This window comes from Microcaecilia unicolor, chromosome 2, assembly GCF_901765095.1.
Source record: "Microcaecilia unicolor chromosome 2, aMicUni1.1, whole genome shotgun sequence".
Taxonomy (NCBI): Eukaryota; Metazoa; Chordata; class Amphibia; order Gymnophiona; family Siphonopidae; genus Microcaecilia; species Microcaecilia unicolor.
The window spans coordinates 5,067,204-5,087,639 of NC_044032.1; the positions used below are offsets into that span (position 1 = coordinate 5,067,204).

Consider the following 20,436-nt stretch of genomic DNA (forward strand, 5'->3'; position numbering starts at 1 on the left):
CAGAGGAGCATGGATGGGCATGGATTGGGAGGGCAGGGCTCAGGGAGAGAGGGGAATTGCTGGATAGGGATGAATGGAGGGGACAGGTGACAGAGGAGCATGGAAGGGCATTGATTGGGAGGGCAGGGAGAGAGGGGAATTGCTGGAAAAGGATGAATGGAGGGGGCAGGGGACAGATGGCCATGGATTGGGAGGGCAGGGCTCACACTCTCTCTCTCATATACAATGTCTTTCTGACTCTCACTCTCACACACTCTATCTCACACTGTATCACATTCACTCTCTATGTGCCACACAGTCACTCACACACTCGCTTGGTCTCATACACTCACTCTCACAGAGAATCTGTGTCTCACACACACTCTCTCTCTCGCCCACACACACACACACTCTCTCTCACACTGTGTCTCACATACACACTTGCACACACTCTCATTCTCACACACACACTCTCTCACAAACACACTCACACCCAGACTCACTCTCTCTCTCACACACTCACACTTTCACTCTGACTCTCAAACAGTCACTCTCACATACACTCTCCCAAACATACACACTCCGAGGAAAACCTTGCTAGCGCCCGTTTCATTTGTGTCAGAAACGGGCCTTTTTTACTAGTATTTAGATAATTCAGTGATGTTATAAAACAGGATATTGCTGGGAAGGGCTGGGCCCCAATGGGACAATGACTAATACCACAAAATAATTTCTTATTTCTAGTGGATGCCATTTACCAGACTTTGTGGAAACAGAATTCCAGACTAATCCTGGCACTGTGCTGTCTCTTCCTGTTGGCCACAACCATGGGACTAGTTGGAAAATGTAAGTGGAAACCCAGATTTTGCTCTGTTATAATACAAACCCCAGATGAACCAGAGTTCTCGGTGGCTCAATTACAGGATTCCTTGATTCATTGTTGTAAAAAGATTCACTTTGGTCCTGACCCTCAGGCCTCTTGGTACAGGAGTCTGAGCTCGCTCTTCTCCCTTCAGAGATGGGGATCTCAGATAATACAAACACACATTACACCAAGCGAAAGGGTGATGTGAAAGAAATTTATAAGGAAAAGACCAAGGCTTTCCCAGTATGTGCCAAAAGAACTTGGTGATCTGCAGGAAGGGATTTCTCTAGGAATTATCCTAATGAGAGACGTGCAAAACAGTCACCGTTCAACTTGAGCTAGGTGGATTTCAGCCCCTTTTCAATTCTGGCAGATTTTTCTGACTGTCCCAATTCATTGAAAAAATGCAGTTGATGTTGAAGCCCTAGGTTAGAGGGTTGACAGGCAATAAGGGCTGAAATATAGACCATGCAGAAATCCTGCATCATTCTATGAATGCGCCAATAGTTTCTCCATGCCTAGACTAGCAGACAGCATGGTGCAATTAATGGGCATGTGTGTGTGTGAGTTTGTGGTGTTTGTGGATAGTGCACATGACAGATGTTTTCATACGTTGTATCACATCCCATCAGCCTGCAGCTATTACAGACTGTCCGAGTGCTTGTTTCTGCCATTCAGTTGGCGCTATCTGACTCTGAGACCCGTGGTGTGTGAAGAGGAGGTTCTGATACCCTGTGGTCAGACTCTGTGAACATGAAGGTGTGGAAGTACAGCACCAGCATGTGCTTCCTGGTCTGAACATATAACTCGGCCCACATTCTCCACAACTGCATACAAAACATCCCAGTCTCCCCTCTTACCCTCCTTCACATGATATCTACACTGGTTGCAGCTGTGTCCTGTCACCTCCATTGGCCCTAATTCTGGGTAGTAGAGGCGTTAAGATGATATGCAATGGCTCTGAGTAGTCTATCTACTACCATAAACTAACAAACTCAACAAAAAAATAGACTTAATGTTCACTCCAAAATAGATTGTGATGGGGGGGGTGGGGAAGGTCTCATTAGTCACTGGGATATTCTGCCATATGGCGACTCCAGAACATAAATAAATCCCACTCGTGACTGAAATAATCATTGACAAAAAACCCCCTCCTCCCTAAATCTGTGCTCTGTGAAGAAATTTTCTAACTTTTTAAGTTTTACCAATCGTGGTATAACATTGTTAATACTCTGAAGAACCCTAACAGAATGACCGGCAGTTTGGTATGAAACTATCAAATGCAGTCTCACTTATCTGAAAGCTCAGCCAATCCCGACAAGCACCCGTTTCGCTGCTGCTTTCTGAAGGGACCTGAGCCAGTAGATACTTCATGCTTTAATGCCCTGCACTTCCGCCTCCATTGCATGCAAATCTCTCTCATGAATATTCATTGTAGATATCCTGAAAACCTGATTGACTGGGGTGCCTGCAGGAGCAGGTTTGGGAACCACTACCCTACGGCAATCTGGGTGTCATCTGCAAAGTGAGTTCTCCTTCCCCATCTGCAGACTACCATCCACTGGTCCCATGCCCAGGACCTTCTGAAATCAAGTCTGGACCTATCTCTTTCCTCATCTCCCCCCCCCCCCCCCCCCCCGTCCTTATTTTCACCCTCTTCAGCTGCTGTTGGACTATGAGGGCCACTGGCTGTTCTTGCCCGCTAAGCTGAAAAGCCATTTCAAGTGCAGCAAGCAGCAAGTGCCACGTGTAATGATGGACGTGGACTGGTGGAGCTGTGGGCGCTTCCCTGGTGATGGCAAGTGAGGACAATTGAGGGGAAAACTCACCAACCCATCCGCTCCTCAGCACTCAGATGTCAGCGTTGGCTACTGATTGCACAGAGAATAAATTTAAAGTGTCTTGGTTGATTTTTTTTTTAAAACACTTCAGGGTTATTCAAATGTTCCTAGTTATTTGGGATTGATATTCAAAAGAATTTAACCAGGCAGGACAAGGGCAAACCCGAATGTGCAGCAGCACAAACAGTGGTGTGAAAATGTTTTATCCCCTTCCTGATTTCCCCTGTTATTCGCATTTATGTCATATGCTGACTATGTAATATTAGACAAACAGGACAAACCTGGTCCTGGAGGCACCCAAGCCAGTCAGGTTTCCAGGATATTCACAATGAATATTCATGAGAGAGATTTGCATGCACTGCCTCCACTATTTGTTTGTCTGTCCTAATTAGATTGTAAGCTCTGTGGAGCAGGGACTGTCTCTTCATGTTTTTTTTTTCTTGTTACATTTGTACCCTGCGCTTTCCCACTCATGGCAGGCTCAATGCGGCTTACATGGGGCAATGGAGGGTTAATGACTTGCCCAGAGTCACAAGGAGCTGCCTGTGCCTGAAGTGGGAATCGAACTCAGTTCCTCAGTTCCCCAGGACCAACGTCCACCACCCTAACCACTAGGCCACTCCTCCACTGTTGCTACTGTTTGAGATTCTACTATTCCACTAGGAACATTCCATGTAGAATCTCCAATAGTAGCAACATTCCATGTAGAATCTCCAATAGTATCTATTTTATTTTTGTTACATTTGTACCCCGCGCTTTCCCACTCATGGCAGGCTCAATGCGGCTTACATGGGGCAATGGAGGGTTAAGTGACTTGCCCAGAGTCACAAGGAGCTGCCTGTGCCTGAAGTGGGAATTGAACTCAGTTGCTCAGTTCCACAGGACCAAAGTCCACCACCCTAACCACTAGGCCACTCCTCCACTGTTGCTACTATTAGAGATTCTACATGGAATGTTACTATTCCACTAGCAACATTCCATGTAGAAGTCGGCCCTTGCAGATCACCAATGTGGCCGCGCAGGCTTCTGCTTCTGTGAGTCTGACGTCCTGCACGTACGTGCAGGACGTCAGACTCACAGAAACAGAAGCCTGCGCAGCCTTCTACATGGAATGTTGCTAGTGGAATAGCAACATTCCATGTAGAATCTCCAATAGTAGCAACATTCCATGTAGAATCTCCAATAGTATCTATTTTATTTTTGTTACATTTGTACCCTGCGCTTTCCCACTCATGGCAGGCTCAATGCGGCTTACATGGGGTAATGGAGGGTTAAGTGACTTGCCCAGAGTCACAAGGAGCTGCCTGTGCCTGAAGTGGGAATTGAACTCAGTTGCTCAGTTCCACAGGACCAAAGTCCACCACCCTAACCACTAGGCCACTCCTCCACTGTTGCTACTATTAGAGATTCTACATGGAATGTTACTATTCCACTAGCAACATTCCATGTAGAAGTCGGCCCTTGCAGATCACCAATGTGGCCGCGCAGGCTTCTGCTTCTGTGAGTCTGACGTCCTGCACGTACGTGCAGGACGTCAGAGTCACAGAAACAGAAGCCTGCGCAGCCTTCTACATGGAATGTTGCTAGTGGAATAGCAACATTCCATGTAGAATCTCCAATAGTAGCAACATTCCATGTAGAATCTCCAATAGTATCTATTTTAGTTTTGTTACATTTGTACCCTGCGCTTTCCCACTCATGGTAGGCTCAATGCGGCTTACATGGGGCAATGGAGGGTTAAGTGACTTGCCCAGAGTCACAAGGAGCTGCTTGTGCCTGAAGTGGGAATCAAACTCAGTTCTTCAGTGCCGCTGCGTACGTCTAGTAGCGCTATAGAAATGATAAGTAGTAGTAATATTAGACATATAGAATCTGAGTAAACATGTAACAGTTTTCAAATTATTACTTCATTTATTTGAGGAACAAAGTTATCCAACACCCATATCACCCTTGTGAAAAGTTACTGTCCCTAAAACTTAATAATTGGTTGCACCACCTTTAGCAGCCATAATTGCAAAAAAAAAAAAATGCATCCTATATATTGATATCTGTCTTTCACATCGCTCTGAAGAATCAGCCCAATCTTCTTTGCAGAACTGTTTTAATTCAGACACATTGTAGGTTTTTGTACATGAACTGCTCATTTCAGGTCCTGCCACAGCATCTCTATTGGGTTCAAGTCAGGACTTTGACTAGGCGATGGATCATTGTCATGGTAACATAGTAAATGACAGCAGGTAAAGACCTGAATGGTCCATCCAGTCTGCCCAACAAGATAAACTCATTTTACATGGTATGTGATACCTTATGCGTATACTTGAGTTTGATTTGTCCTTGCCTTTCTCAGGGCACAGACCGTAGAAGTCTGCCCAGCACTGTTCCTGTACTAAAAGTTCTGAAGCTAACGTTGAAGACCCTTAAAATTTACACTCCGGGCCATCCCTATCTATTCAGTCACAATCAGGACCAATTACCAGCGTTGCCACCCAATCTCTGCTAAGATTCCATAGATCCATTCCTTCTAAACAGGTTAAGTGTTTATCCCACGCATGTTTGAATTCCATTACCATTTTCATCTCCACCACCTCCCGCAGGAGGGCATTCCACGTATCTACCACCCTTTCCATGAAAAAATACTTCTTGACATTACTCCTGAGTCTGCCCCTTTTCAGCCTCGATTCATGTCTTCTAGTTCTACCAATACCCTAGAGTGGTGGTTCCCAGGGGCATAGCCCCTGGTTTGGCTGGCCTGCCAGCAAAGGTATTTGCTTTTGCGGGGGGAGCGATGAGGTGGTGAGGGGAAGTGGCAAGGAGGTGAGGGGGAGCAGCGAGGTGGGGGGGGGGCAGGCTCTGGCCCCCTCCCACCACGAGGTCTGGCTACGCCCCTGGTGGTTCCCAAACCTGGTCCTGGAGGCACCCAAGCCAGTCAGGCTTCCAGGATATTCACAATGAATATTCATGAGAGAGATTTGCATGCACTGCCTCCACTGTTGCATAATCTAATTTCAGTTCATCTTAAGATCATGGAGAGATATTTCTGCTTAAGAATTTTCTGATATCGTGTAGAATTCATGGTTCCTTCAATAATAGTAAGTTTTCCAGGTCCTGAGACTGCAAAGCATCCCTAGATCATCACAGTACCAGCGGCATGCTTGACTGGTGGTACAATGTTCTTGCTGTGGAATGCTTTATTTGTTTTACACCAGAAATAATGAGACCTGTGTTCTCCAGAGTTCCACTTTTGACTCATTTGTCCATAAAGCATTATGGTGTGTGTTTGCAAATGTGAATGAGTATTGATGTTACTCTGAGATATCAGCAGTTTCTGCTTTGCTAATCTCCCATGAATCCCATTTTGCCCATTTGTTTCTTATTGTAGAGTCATGAACACTCACGTTAGCTGAGGCTAGAAAGGCCTGCAGTTCTTGGATGATGACCTGGAACGTTTTGTGACGTCCCAGATGAGTTGTTGCTGTGCCCTTTAAATAATTTTGGTAGGCTGGCCGCTTCTGGGAGAGATTCACCACTGTTCCAAGTCTTCCCCATTTGGAGATTATAGCTCTCACTTTGGATCATTGGCATCTCAGAGCTTTTGAAATGGTTTGTAACCCTTTCCAGACTGATACATTTAAACAACTTTTTTTTCTCCTCTCTTCTCCGCAAAAGCGTTCTTGGCAAGATTCAATATATATAGTAAGGTTTAGATTCAACAGGGCTGGCTGTGTTCAATCACCTGAATCTAATTATCAATTACATTTGACAATTGGTTGATTCAGTAACTAAGGGGGCAGTTATTTTTTCACATGGTGATATGGGTGTTGGATAACTTTGCTCCTTAAATAAAGTAATAATGTAAAAACTGTGGTACAGGTTTAGTCAGGTTCCCTTTGTCTAATATTACATTTTGTTTAAAGGTCAGAAACCATTCGGTGTAATATATATGCAATAATAGGGGAAATTGTGGGGAGAAGAGGGAACTTTTGCACATCACTGTACTGGGATAGTGCTGCTGAATATTCAGGTAGACGGTTGTAGGACTATCTGTTTAGTGCCAGGGCAGTCCGAGGGCAGAGTACTCCCTTAGAGTGGGTTGGCTCAAGATGTAGCATGCAGTGGCGTAGCCATGGGTGGGCCTGGGCCCACCCACTTTGGGCTCAGGCCCACCCAACATTTTTGCGCACTTGTTATTGGCTGGTGGGGATCCCCAAGCCCCACCAGCTGCAGGGGTCTTTCAGCGGCAAGGACAGCTTCTTTCCCTACTTGTTCCAGTCGACAACACTGTCTACATGCGTGAGAACTGAGCATGCGCAAAGAGGCAGGGCAGCGGCAGTGTGTGGACAGTTCTGCCAGTTGGAGCAAGAAGGAGAGGAAGCTGTTCTTGCTGCTGGAGGACCCCTGCAGCTGGTGGGGCTTAGGGATCCCCACCAGTACAGGTATTTACTGTAAAGTTTTGACTTGGCACAGGGGAGGGGGGTTGTGAAGACTACAGTGCATGTGCCCACCCAGTTTGCCCAGTGGCCCATCCAAAATATGAGGTCTGGCTACGCCTCTGATAGCATGCCCATGCTCAAGAAGTGTTAGCACCAGGAATGAGGAAGGAGAAGGGTGGGGAAGAAGAGTTGTAGGCTTTGGAAGGGATGAACATACAGGAGGAGGAAGAGAGGCATTAAGATTGGGAAGGAAGTAAGAAATGGAACACCAACAGGAGGAGCATTAGTAGGGAGGGTGTAGAGCAAGGAGGTGGAGGGTTTATGTGGGGAAGAAGATTCCCTTAGAAATGATTGCGTGAGTAGGTGGAAGTGTCACTGAAGAAGGAAAGGAAAGATGAAGGATCACAAGGGGAGAGGTTTTAGGAGGAGATGACACAGGGTGGAATGAGGCATGCGGATGGATATGTCATGAATGGGGGGAAGGAGCAGGATTGGAAGAAGATGCAACAGTATGACTAGAAGAGGCAGATGCAGCAACCAAACGTAAAAAAATCTAAATCGTTAAAGTCCCTAACGATTTTAAAATAACGAAAAATGCACCAAAAAAAAAAGTCACACATGCTGAGATCGGTAGTGAAACGTACAATGTATCAAAGAATCACAATACACATCGTTAATCGGCCCCCAAATCATGCGCAGAGCAGCCAAGCGTTATGTTAGCTGCTCTGCGCATGCCACAAACAGTCAAAACACAGTCAAATCGCAAGCACATGGCTCCCAAATAAAAACAAAAATAAAAAAAAAGCGTCGGGAGGGGGCAAGGGCGCTCATCAGGAGCATCCTGTACTGACGGCCTTGCCCCCCCCCCCCCCCGCTGCTCCCCACTTTCCGCCGCTCCCCCCACCCCGAAAAAAGCAAAATTCTAGCAGCCCCTGCCCCCTCCCCACTTTCCGCCGCTCCCCCCACCCCGAAAAAGCAAACTTCTAGAAGCCCCTGCCCCCCTCCCTTCCTCACTACTCTCTCACCTCAGCTCCGCCTCCCGACATCCTCCGTCCGTGCCCCGCCCCCTTTTGGGGTCGTCGCCGCCATTCCCCTCCTCCATCGGGCCCCCTTCCTCTTACCGGGCCCGTGCAGCGCCTCTCTCCTCTGTCCGAAGGCGCTGCACGGGCAAGAAGAAAGCTGAATCAGCTGATGCCTGCCTTCGCGATGGCGCGTCTTTCTTCTGCTGCGCCCGCCCCTGTCTGACGTCAGTAACCTACGTAGGTTACTGACGTCAGACAGGGGCGGGCCCAGGAGGAGAAAGACGCTCTATCGAAGCTAGGCGAAGGCAGGCATCAGCTGATTCAGCTTTCTTCTTGCCCGTGCAGCGCCTTCGGACAGAGGAGAGAGGCGCTGCACGGGCCCGGTAAGAGGAAGGGGGCCCGATGGAGGAGGGGAATGGCGGCGACGACCCCAAAAGGGGGCGGGGCACGGATGGAGGATGTCGGGAGGCGGAGCTGAGGTGAGAGAGTAGTGAGGAAGGGAGGGGGGCAGGGGCTTCTAGAAGTTTGCTTTTTCGGGGTGGGGGGAGCGGCGGAAAGTGGGGAGCAGCGGGGGGGGGGGGGCAAGGCCGTCCGTACAGGATGCTCCTGATGAGCGCCCTTGCCCCCTCCCGATCCTTTTTTTATTTTTATTTTTTTATGTGTTTTCTGAGGTCCTTTGGACCAATCACAGCGCTTTTAGCTCTGCTAATGCGCTGGGATTGGCTCAAAGTTTGTTTATTTTTTCACTTAACACTTTTTCCTGCCACGGAGCTGTCCTAACGAGAGGTCCAGACCTCTCGTTAGTTTTCCTGCCTTTTTCCTGCGTAAAGGCAATCGGAAAAGGTTAGTGCATGTCGTTTCAATGGGGTTTTCACACTAATTGCTCATCTCCATTCCGTTTTCGTTAGCTGCTACTGTCGTCGGAAAATAGGCTTAAGTGCATGGAAAGGATAGGAAATTCTTCCCTGAGGGCTCATTTAACGATGAAAAACGTTTAGTGCATCTACCTCGAAGACAGAAATGGTGATAGGAATCTTGGAGGGGGAAGAGGTTGAGAACTGTAATGAAGGGTAGGGATTGTTGTAGAGTTGAAAGAGGAGGCAGGTTAGGAGGTGTGGAGAAGGTGGGGTGGAGCTCAAAAGAATCGGAGTGAGAGGGAAGGAATGTGGCACTTGGGTATAAGAAGGGGTAGTTAGGGCTGGAAAGTGTTAATGAATGGGTTGTCTGAAGTGTGGTGGAAAGTAAGGCTGTGAGAAATGATGGTGGGTGAGAGGGGACGTAACAACTAAGATTTCCAGCCTTGAGGGGAAGAGGGGTACATAGAATCGCTGGTTTGGAAAGAAAGCAGAGAAAGCTGTGAGTTGGTGGAGGGGAAAATAATACTGCTCAAAGGTGAGGGGATTGGGAGAAAAGGATGGAGCTGATTCACTTTGGTGGAGGAAGAAAGAAGTAGAACCAACCTGTTCAAAAAGGCATACCATAACGATCCATCCTAAATACTAGACAACTAGACTCTACATGAACTAGACAAAACTGAAATCTCCACACTAGACTGATAACCTACGTGCTACTAATGAAAGTTACGCAATACGCACTACCACTTTATTTCACATACCGGAAATGAATTTTCTAAAGTTGATTGTCTAACTTATTCTATAATTCACTTTACCATTTATGCACCTTAATGCAATACCACTTGTATTTCTCTATCCGGAAATGGCAATCGCCATTACGGCATAATGTAAGCCACATTGAGCCTGCAAATTGGTGGGAAAAATGTGGGATACAAATGCAAAAAATAAGTAAATTAGCAAGGGCCCTAGCGTATAACATGGACCGTAACATTCAGCTAACAGCTATGTTAACAAAAACTGTGAATAAAGATCATGGGTCACCAGAGAACACTCAGGGGAATCAGCAAAGGAGATTTCTGTTTCTATTTAGACTATACGGTTGACTATACTTCACCAGACCTAAATATCCTATACATAACTGTGTATAATGTGACAGGGAGGGAAGTGTTAATGGGGGGAGGGGCAGAGTCAGAACTGAACATGTGTGAGAAGAGAGATGTTTGGAATAAGGGGCAGCAGCTGGATGGGGTGTATAGATGTGAGGGTGGGTGGGAGGAAGAACCAGCAGTATTGTATTGTACAGCTTATATTCTACCTTTAAACTTAAGGATGCAAATAAAAGAAAACCACATTCAAAGGAATTTCCAACAGTCTTCCTTATCAATCTAAGACAAATACAATTTACACTCATTGCTTTAAAAATAAATAAGTGTCGAGTGCCTTTGAAAAAGAAGATAAGATGAAATTTGAAGAAACTGGTAGGGAATGTTATTCCAAATTTTGGCACTTTGATATATAACCTCCAAGATTATCAGGGATTTATCTTCTACATGTTTTTTTCAAAAAAAATATTTTTACTTTCATGTTTTTTAACTTTATATCTTTATATAAACAACAACCTGAATACCACTGGCAGATATCATTCAATACATGGAACGAGCATTCGAGAGAGGCTAAGAGAGACTTAATTTATAAATCGATCATCCCAACGGGGAACCCGTTTCACGTCCACTTCTTCAGGGGAAGTCCTGCAACAGTCTCTAGCTCAGTGACACTGCTCTCGTTACTTAAAGCTCGAGCTAATTTATTCAAAAGTGGAGGTGCCTCATGAAACTTTCCCAGCATAAAAATCAACCTTGCAGATGTATTTTGTAACCGTTGCAATTTTCAATGTAATTTTAATGTAATAGAACAGTACATTTGGTCAATAAATACCCCCAGTATTTGAACAATTGGTGAGAGATTATAAGTATATTGGCCAATTTAGAGTGCAGTACAATTTGGTTCATGTTTAATATCAATAAAAAAGAACTTTGCTTTATCTGTATTGAGCTTTAGTTCGTCACAACATCCATGCTTCAATCAGTAGAATACATCTTTGAATTGTGGGCAACACATCTTGAGAGACACAGAGAGAGAGAGAATGAAAAAGAATTAAACAGTAATATTATCCACCTCTTCCAATTAAAAACTTAAAGAATGTAAATAAATATTAAATAAGATGGAAGATAATGGGAATCCTTGGGGACTCCGCATGGTTTAGACTATGAGTTCAATAATTCACCATTCTTTTTGACTTTGTAGGATGTACTTTGCAAAAACCCCCAGAGATACACATTGCTTCTAATATATGTAGGAAGATAGCATGGTCCACCAAATCGAAAGCACTCGATAAATCAAACTGGAGGACAAGCATTTTTTTTAAACCTTCACTTGATGCCAACCAGGCTGAATCCAGCAGTGAGCCAATCACAGTTTCAGTGCTGAAGGCAGAACGAAAGCCAGTTTGCCAAAAATGGAGCAAATTATGATTATCTAAATATTTGGTTAGTTGACATGTGACCAAACCGTGTATCAACTTTACAAATAGAGGGATCAATGCAACCGGCCTATAGTTGGATAATAACTGACACGAATCTTTATTTGAACAATTCCCCTGACGACAAAATAACATTAGTTGGAGAAATTTGTTGCAAATCTGTGAACCACAGAAACTTAGATTTCTGTTTATTTAATCTAAGAAAGTTAATATTTGTCCAATTATCTACTACTAGTAAGAAAGGCCTGTTTCTCAATCAAATGAAACAGGCGCTAGCAAGGGTTTTATCTATTTGTGTTTGTTTTGACCTGAACTGTTTTAATATATGTTGGGGTTTTTTTTTATTGATAGTTTGTGTTTGAGTGGAGTTCCTAAGGGTTGTACATCATTGTTCTATTGACAGAGGAGGGGTAGTTGTTTGTGTAGTTCTTGACTTTTTCAGTGTGTGTGTATATGATTCAGACAGTAACTGTGTATGTGATAGATTGTGTGTGTGTGTTTCTGACAGTGACAGTGGTGGGGGTGGGTTTGATGAACTGCGATGGTGCATGAGTGTGTGTGAGTGTGACAGTTACCATGTGGGAGGGGTGGGTTGGGGAACTGTGTGTGTTGTGTGTCATAGAGAGAGATCGTGTGTTTATGTGTAAGTGAGACAGGGGAGGGTGGTAGTTTTTTTTCTCTGTCAGAATGAGAGACGGGGGTGGGGTGATGGGTGTGGTGAAGTGGTCTGTGTCGGTGTTGGGCTTGTATTGGGGTTCCGAAGTGTTCATCATCTGTGTTGTATTCTCCATGGAGGAGGGGTCAGTGTGTGTGTCTATGAGACAGACAGTGATTGTGTATGAGAGAGAATTATTGAGTGTGTGTGTGTGTCTGTCTGACAGTGCCAGAGGTGAGGGTTACATTTTTTTTTCTCTGTCAGAATGACAGAGGGGAGGGGGGAGGTTTTAGATGTTGCATGAGTGTGTGTGTGTGAGTCAGTAATTGTGTGTGGGGGGGGTGAACTGTGTGTGTTGTGTGTCACAGAGAGAGATCATGTGTGTATGTGTGAGACAGGGGAGGTTTTCTGGCAGGGTGTTACATTTTTTTTTCTCTGTCAGAATGACAGAGGGGAGGAGGTTTTAGATGTTGCATGAGTGTGTGTGTGTGTGTGTGTGTGAGAGAGAGAGAGTCAGTAATTGTGTGTGGGGTGGGGAACTGTGTGTGTGGGTGGGGGTGGGAGGTGAACTGTATGTGTTGTGTGAGACAGGGAAGGTTTTCTGACAGGGTGTTACTTTTTTTTTCTCTGTCAGAATGCTGCTGTTGCTTGGGCTCTCTGGATGTCGTCATCCGAGGCTTCAGTCCCAGGCACAGCAAATCAGAATGGAGGCATGGGCCCAGGCAGCTTCATGGAATGTTCATGGTGCAAATTATTATATAGGATGGTAATATAATGCTTCACATAAAGAAGAGTATCTTCAAAAGTTCTTTGTTCTTGGCAGAGTATAAATACATCATCTGCATAGGATAACGAAAAAAATATTTGGTTTGGCCAAATACCTGCCCAAAGAACTCAAGCATATCTTAAACAATTGGGGAGACAGCAGAGGTCTTTGTGGGACCCCACAGATTGATGGCCATAAACTCCATTTTCCTCAGCGACCCTCCAGACCGGTCAAGACGCGTGGGTTATGTCCTCCTACCAGCAGAGGGAGACTGAGAAAACACTAAGCTTTTGAAGCCTGTATATATAACCTGTGCAGAACCTCCACTAGCCAGTATTTTCTCAGTCTCAGCAGAGGTAGCAGTTGACAGCCTGTGCAGTCTCCAATAATCTGGTGAGGTAGTTTGTCATTGGGTCGTAGGATTTTTTCCTTCCAAACTTTATTCTGTTGCAGTACCCTGTACGTGTGTGTGTAAAAAAAAAAAAAAAAAAAAAAAAAGTGCTTTGGGGCCCTGGGTCTGGTGGGGCCCAGTTTTTCCCCCTGGGGTGTTACACCTATGTTTGGGTCCCTCCCCCTGTGCTGCTCTCTATTTCTGTTTGCTTGGCAGTTTTGTGCCTCGGCTGCTTTCTCAGTATTGTAGCCTTGAGTGCCTTCGAATTTCCAGATGCCAGAATTAGAGTACTGTGCCTTTAAGGTCAGTTATTCTATTTCATTTTGCTTGCCAGCTTTGTGCCTCGGCTGCTTTCTCAGTATTGTAGCCTTGAGTGCCTTACAATTTCCAGATGCCAGAATTAGAGTACTGTGCCTTTAAGGTCAGTTATTCTATTTCGTTTTGCTTGGCAGCTTTGTGCCTCGGCTGCTTTCTCAGTATTGTAGCCTTGAGTGCCTTACAATTTCCAGCTGCCAGAATTAGAGTACTGTGCCTTTAAGGTCAGTTATTCTATTTCGTTTTGCTTGGCAGCTTTGTGCCTCGGCTGCTTTCTCAGTATTGTAGCCTTGAGTGCCTTACAATTTCCAGCTGCCAGAGTTGGAGTACTGTGCCTTTAAGGGCATTTATTTCTTTATTTTCAGCGGACCGAACGGGGGTTTCGATTCCTTGCTGGAACGAGAGAGCAGCGCTTTCTTCAGTGCTTTTGCAGTGTGAGGGAGTTTTTGGTTTGGCGCGTTTGCGGAACAGCTTTTCCCTTCCCTCGTGGTTTATGGCGGCCCAGCTCCTCCGATGTCGCGCGTGCTCGTGGCGAGGGCTAGAGGCGCCGGGTGCTCAGTGTAGCTTTGCGGTGCACCTATAAAGGTGGCTGCGGCACCCCCCGACTTGACCGCGGAGGGATCGATGGTGTCGGGAGTCTCCGGGTCAGCGGGAGCGTAGGCAGGGCTGCTGTCAGCGGGAACAGTTTCGGCGGGAACAGCCGCCATCTTGAGTCTGACGCGGCCCGTGGAGCCAGCTGTTTTTGGGCCTGCGGCCTCCGTTTTTGGCACAAAAGGGCCTAATGACGGTCCAGGAATGGTGGGCTTTCCTCCAGATTTTGTCTGGACGCGGTATCAGGCCTGGAGATCGGGACCCCCCCCCCCCCCCCTAATTGGAAGAGGGGGCTATTTCCGTCTTGGCTGAGAGACCACGGTTAGAGTGGTCAGAGGACAGGCAATGTTTTTCTCCTGTAGCTGCAGAAGCTGTGCTTAGTGATCTGGGGGAGTCAGATGGAATTGACGGCTCTCAGGAGCAGGATTGGTGGATTCCTGGAGAGGATCCTTCAATAGTGCGGATTTTCCATAGAGATGAGCTGTCAGAACTCATAGATCAGGTGTCGTCCACCCTTCAGTTTGGTCCTGAGGTGGCTTTGGGGGAAACTGTCCAGGATCCGTTGGTGAAGGGCATTCAGCGTCAGGCGTGATCCTTCCCTATGAACAAGGATCTCCGGGAGATGATTTGTCAGGAATGGGATTTGCCGTGTAAGGTGGCAAAGGCAATGGCGAGGCTTTATCCCCTCCCTCAGGACGATAGGGATTCCTTTAAGGCTCCCACGGTAGATGCAGTAGTGACGGCAGTAATTATAGCTACGGCTATCCCGGTTGATGGAGGAATGGCCCTCCGTGATCCTCAGGATAGGAAGTTGGGATCTTTTCTCAAGCGTAGTTTTATTTTGTCGGCTCTAGCCCTGCAGGCCTCAGTTTGTGGGGGTCTGGTAGCTCGGGCATGTTTTCGTTGGGCCGAGAAGCTCCTGGATGATTCGGTAGATGTTGGTTCTTCTGGGGGTCAGGAGTTAGCCGACTTGGACATGGGTTCATCCTTTTTGTCTGAGGCTTTTATGATTTGTTGCCTACTTCAGACAAAAAATATGGCTATGGTTGTGGGTCTCTGCCACTTAAGGGAGCTATGCTCTTTGGAGAAGATTTGGACAAGTTAGTGTGAGGTCTTAGTGATACCAAGGTTCTATGGCTTCCAGATTTTCGGTTCAAGGCAGGGGCCAGAACTAGTTCCTCTCGGGGACGGTTTAGGGAGGCTCAGCGGTATAGGCCGGGCAGATCGAGTGGGACCTACTCCTAGCTGTCTGTTTGTCTGTCCAATTTAGATTGTGAGCTCTGTTGAGCAGGGACTGTCTTTTCATGTTAATTTGGACAGCGCTGTATAAGTCTAGTAGTGCTATAGAAATGTTTAATAGTAGTAGGACCTCTAGGGGTCGGTTTTTCCAGCGCGCACAGTTCTTTCGTGAGAATCGTCGTGGAGGGCGTGGCTTTTCCGTAGGAGGTTAGTATTCACGCCGCAATGCCCAATGAAGGTGTGCGGGCTCAGGCTCTGGTGCATGTTGGGGCTCGGCTGAGTCTGTTTTACCAGAGCTGGGCCCAAATCAGGTCAGATCAGTGGGTTCTCAAGGTGTTTCGAGGCGGATATGCGCTGTTCTCCCGAAGTGTTTCTGGAATCCCTCTGTCGGTCTTGGAGCAAGAGGGCAGCAGTGAGGGACACTCTGCGGTGGCTGCTCGCATTGGGAGCCGTGGTTCCTGTTCCTTCAGATCAGCAACGCTCAGGGTGCTATTTGATCTATTTTGTGGTCCACAAGAAAGAGGACGCTTGTCGTCCCATTTTAGATCTCAAAAGGGTCAATGCGGCACTCAAGGTGCCCTCTTTCCGGATGGAGACGTCGCGGTCGGTCACTGGTGCGGTCCGGAAAGGAGAGTTTCTCACTTCCCTGGATTTGACGGAAGCTTATCTTCACTTTCCTTCGTGCAGCCTTTTGGTTCCAAGTTACAGGGTCCGATTTGTCGGTTCCTTGCAGAGAAGGCGCCGACGGCCCGTACTTATCGTCAGGTCCTGGGCCTGATGGCGGCGACCATAGAGGTAGTTCCGTGGGCCAGGGCGCACATGCGTCAGGTACAGTCAGCTCTGTTCAGTCGTTGGTCCCCTCTGTCGCAGGACTTGGAAATGTGTTGTCCGCTGTCGGTGGCCCCTCGTCTCAGTCTCCGCTGGTGGCTCAACCCGCGCAATTTGGGAACAGGAATGCCGTTGGAGTCCCCACAGGGGCTGGTAATGGTCACGGATGCCAGTCTGCAAGGTTGGGGGGCACATTGTCTCGGTCAGGTAGCTCAAGGCCGGTGGTCTCGGGCAGAAGCAGAGTGGTCCATCAACCGGCTGGAAACTCGGGCCATTCGGGTGGTGCTCCAGGCCTTGACGTCGGTGGTTCGCCACAAGGCTGTCCGAGTGCTCTGTGACAATGCCATGGCAGTAGCATATGTCAACCGTCAAGGGGGGACGAAGAGCCTTGGCGGCGCAGTTGAACTCATCTTCAGGCTCTCTTGGCAGCGCATGTGGCCGGGGTAGGTCACATAGATGCAGATTATCTCAGCAGGCACACTCTAGATCCCAGAGAGTGGTCTTTTCTTCGGTCAGTGTTCCAGTGAGTTGTGTCGGTCTGGGGACTTTCGGTGATCTTAGGGCAACGGCTCGCTATGCGCAAGTTTGTTTTTTCAGTCGCTGAAGAGACCCTTGAGCGGAGGGAATCGACGCTCTTCTGTTGCCTTGGCCTCGGGAGTGACTGTATGTGTTTCCTCCGTGGCTGTTAGTCGGTCGAGTAATATAGCGCATCGAACATCACTTCGGTCGGGTGATTCTGGTAGCTCCGGATTGGCAGCATCGACCATGGTACGGAGACCTGGTGCGGTTGGCAGGGGCGGCGGCCCTGCCTTTGTTGGGATCAGTTCTGTGTCAAAGCCCGATAATCATGCCGGTTCCGGCTCGGTTTTCGCTTATGGCTTGGCTCTTGAGCGGCACAAGTTGAAGAAGAAGGGGCTTTCGTCCAGTGGCTTTGCTACGATGTTGAGTTGCCGTAGACGATCCACTTCCTTGGCGTATGTCCGGGTTTGGAGAATCTTTGAGCACTGGTGTGAAGACCATCGAGTTCGGCCGTTTCGCTCTTCGGTGGCGGAAGTTTTGGAATTTTTGCACGATGGTGTTGATAGGGGTCTGGCCTTGTCTACACTGAAGGTTCAGGTGGCAGCTTTGTCATGTTTTCGTGGGAAGCTTCAGTGAAAGTCCTTCGCGTCTGTGCCTGAGGTAGTGCGTTTTTTTTGAAGGGTGTTAAGTTGCTGCGTCCACCTCAGTGACGGATGGTGCCTCCGTGGGATTTGAAGCTAGTTTTGGATGCTTTGATCAGGCCTCCGTTTGTGCCGCTGGTATCGGCATCTTGTAAGGATTTATCTTTAAAGACGGTCTTGTTGGTGGCGATTACTTCAGTACGGAGTGTTTCAGAGCTTCAGGCTTTGTCTTGTAGGGAACCATTTTTGTCCTTTCTGAGGGAAAGGTTTCGTTGCGGACGGTGCTTTCCTTTTTTTGCCCAAGGTGGTTTCCGAGTTCCATGTTAATCAGGTCATCTCTCTGCCAGTGTTGGGTGATATGGCTGGAGATTCGGAGCAGCGTGGTATTGCCAAGCTGGATGTCAGGAGAGTTTTGAGTTGTTATCTCTCTGGAACTCAGGACTTCAGAGCCTCTGACCGTTTGTTCGTTCTTCATGGTGGCCCAAAGAAGGGTGCAGCGGCTCCTAAGGTGACCATAGCACGGTGGTTGAAGGAGGCGGTTGCATCTGCTTACTTGGTGAAGGGTCCTGTGGTGCCTAGGGGCTGGTCTGCTCATTCCACTAGGGGAATGGCAGCCTCGTGGGCGGAGAATAGTATGATTTCTCTGTTAGATATTTGTTGGGCTGCGGTTTGGTTTTCGTTGCATTCCTTTGTGAAGCATTATAGGATTCCTGTGCATGCAAAGGACGAGGTGCGCTTTGGGGCAGCAGTTTTGACCTCTGGCCTTAGTAGGTCCCTCCCGTAAGTTAGTTACTGCTCTGGTACGTCCCACGCGTCTTGACCGGTCTGGAGGGTCGCTGAGGAAGGTGAAATTAGATCTTACCTGCTAATTTTCTTTCCTCTAGACCCTCCAGACCGGTCAAGAGCCCGCCCTGTCTGTATTGGAGGCCAGGAGGTGTGTTGGTTGGATAATTCTTGGCTGCTGTAGATTGTTGTTTCTCTAATTGCAGACTGTTTATTTCTGTTTTGTGATAGGAGTCCGGGACAGGTGGGGCTCTTCTTTGATAGTCCACCTGTAGAAGCCCAACTGTTTTATCAAAGGCAAAGGAACATGTTTCCGTAAGAGCAAACGGAAGATGTTTCTTGTTTTTGCAGTTTACTGTGACCACGTACAGGGTTGCTAGTTGTTGTTAGTGTTTTTTGTTTCTCTGCTTTGTCAGGGTTATACTGGCTAGTGGAGGTTCTGCACAGGTTATATATACAGGCTTCAAAAGCTTAGTGTTTTCTCAGTCTCCCTCTGCTGGTAGGAGGACATAACCCACGCGTCTTGACCGGTCTGGAGGGTCTAGAGGAAAGAAAATTAGCAGGTAAGATCTAATTTCACCTTTTCTGACATTGTATGTTCTATTTTTAAAAAAATGCTGTGAACCAATTAAAGATCCTGCCTATAATTCCCATCTCACTTAATCTAGTCAACAGTAGAGAGTGATCTACAGCATCAAAAGCCGCAGAAATATCGAACTGTAGAAGAATAACATTCTTTCCCATGGCCAAAGATTTCCTTATTTCCATTACCAATTTATTTAACAGGGTCTCTACATTATGCATTGGCCGAAAACTGTGCTGAAATGGGTGCAAATACGTTAATGTAGCAGGTTAATCAGAGAATTGTATATTAAAAATACGATCCAAGAGTTTAGCAATCCATAATACAGGCCTGAAGTTATCCACTATAGTCAAATCTGCCCCAATGTTCTTTGGTATCGGGGAAATGACAATTCTTGCAATGTCCGTAGGATAAGATCCTTCTGACAAGATTATGGTAACAAAACTAGTAAGCCATTGTAAAATATCTAAAGGTACTTCTTTTAGATAGAACGATGGACAAACATCCAAGGAGCAACCTTGACTTACTAGCTTTTAAAAAGCCTCATTACTAGATCAGATGAGACTGGGGCAAATTTATCCCAAAGTCTGTCAGTCGTCTCCCCTGCACCTATTCCTTAACTGCTTGCCTCCCTGGTGCCTTTCTGTATGAGTCTCCCCCTTTCCTCATCCTCTTCCTCTTCCAGTTGTTTGTGAATGCGTTCTTGCCTCTCTTTATTCTCAATTTATTGTGGTTCCTTTGCTTTTATTTTTATTTGGATTATAGTAAAACCACCGCAACTGGCCAGTCAGTCCAGGCGGTCTAATAAATATTAATAAACCATAAACCATTTCCTCTAACTGATCGCTCTCTCTCAAAGCTGCTGTATTAATTGGGGGTTGGAGTTAGAGGTTCAGCAAGAGTGTATATGTTTGGGGACAGCTGGAGTATCAGGTAATGGAGTCAGAGGGTGAGTGACAAGAAGGGGTATGTGAAGGGACATTTTGGCTCCACAAACCCCAAGAATGTTATCAGATGTCTGGGGTATTGTTCTTGACTCAGGTACACACAGTTTCTTGAGGAGATAAAGCACAAGAGTTGCATCACCCAAGTAGGCCATAGGGCATCTTCCTGGCTGCTCAGTGACCTTGGCAGCTATGTCAGAGTTTATACTGACTTTTAAACCAAGTCTGTAGTATGCAGTGGTGTAGCCACAGGTGGGCCTGGGTAGGCTGGGGCCCACCCGTTTTGGGCTCACGCGCTCCAAAAATTAGTGCTCAATTGGTGTGGCTGGTGGGGATCGAGGTCTAAGTGCTCTTTCTGCGAGGAGGAGGTCTTCGACTTGCGGATCCCCGCCAGCTCAGGTATTTCTTTTCTTTTTGGCGGTGGGCAGCGGGGTGATGAGATGAATCTTTGGGCCCACCCTCCTGTTGCTCAGGCCCACCGCATATCGGCCCTCTGGCTATGCTACTGGTAGTATGTAGTGGAAAACTCTCTTGCAGGCTCTGTCCTGTAGTGCTATGTGGGGGTTTCACCCCTACAGGCTGTGTCAAGGGAAGAGGATAGTAATGAAAGATGGGACCTCTTGGGGAATCAGAAGAAGAGGAAGTTTGTCT

The 20,436-nt window shown here is 47.0% G+C and overlaps 1 protein-coding gene across 2 annotated transcripts in view; it reads left to right on the plus strand.

Annotated features, from left to right (window-relative positions):
• LOC115461794 (CD209 antigen-like) overlaps positions 1-20,436 on the plus strand; it is a 77,127-nt gene that overhangs the window by 14,892 nt on the left and 41,799 nt on the right. For both annotated transcript variants that reach the window (XM_030191837.1, XM_030191838.1), the window contains exon 6: positions 724-825. In XM_030191837.1, coding sequence (XP_030047697.1) covers positions 724-825 — 102 coding nt within the window. The remainder of the gene's footprint in view (positions 1-723; positions 826-20,436) is intronic.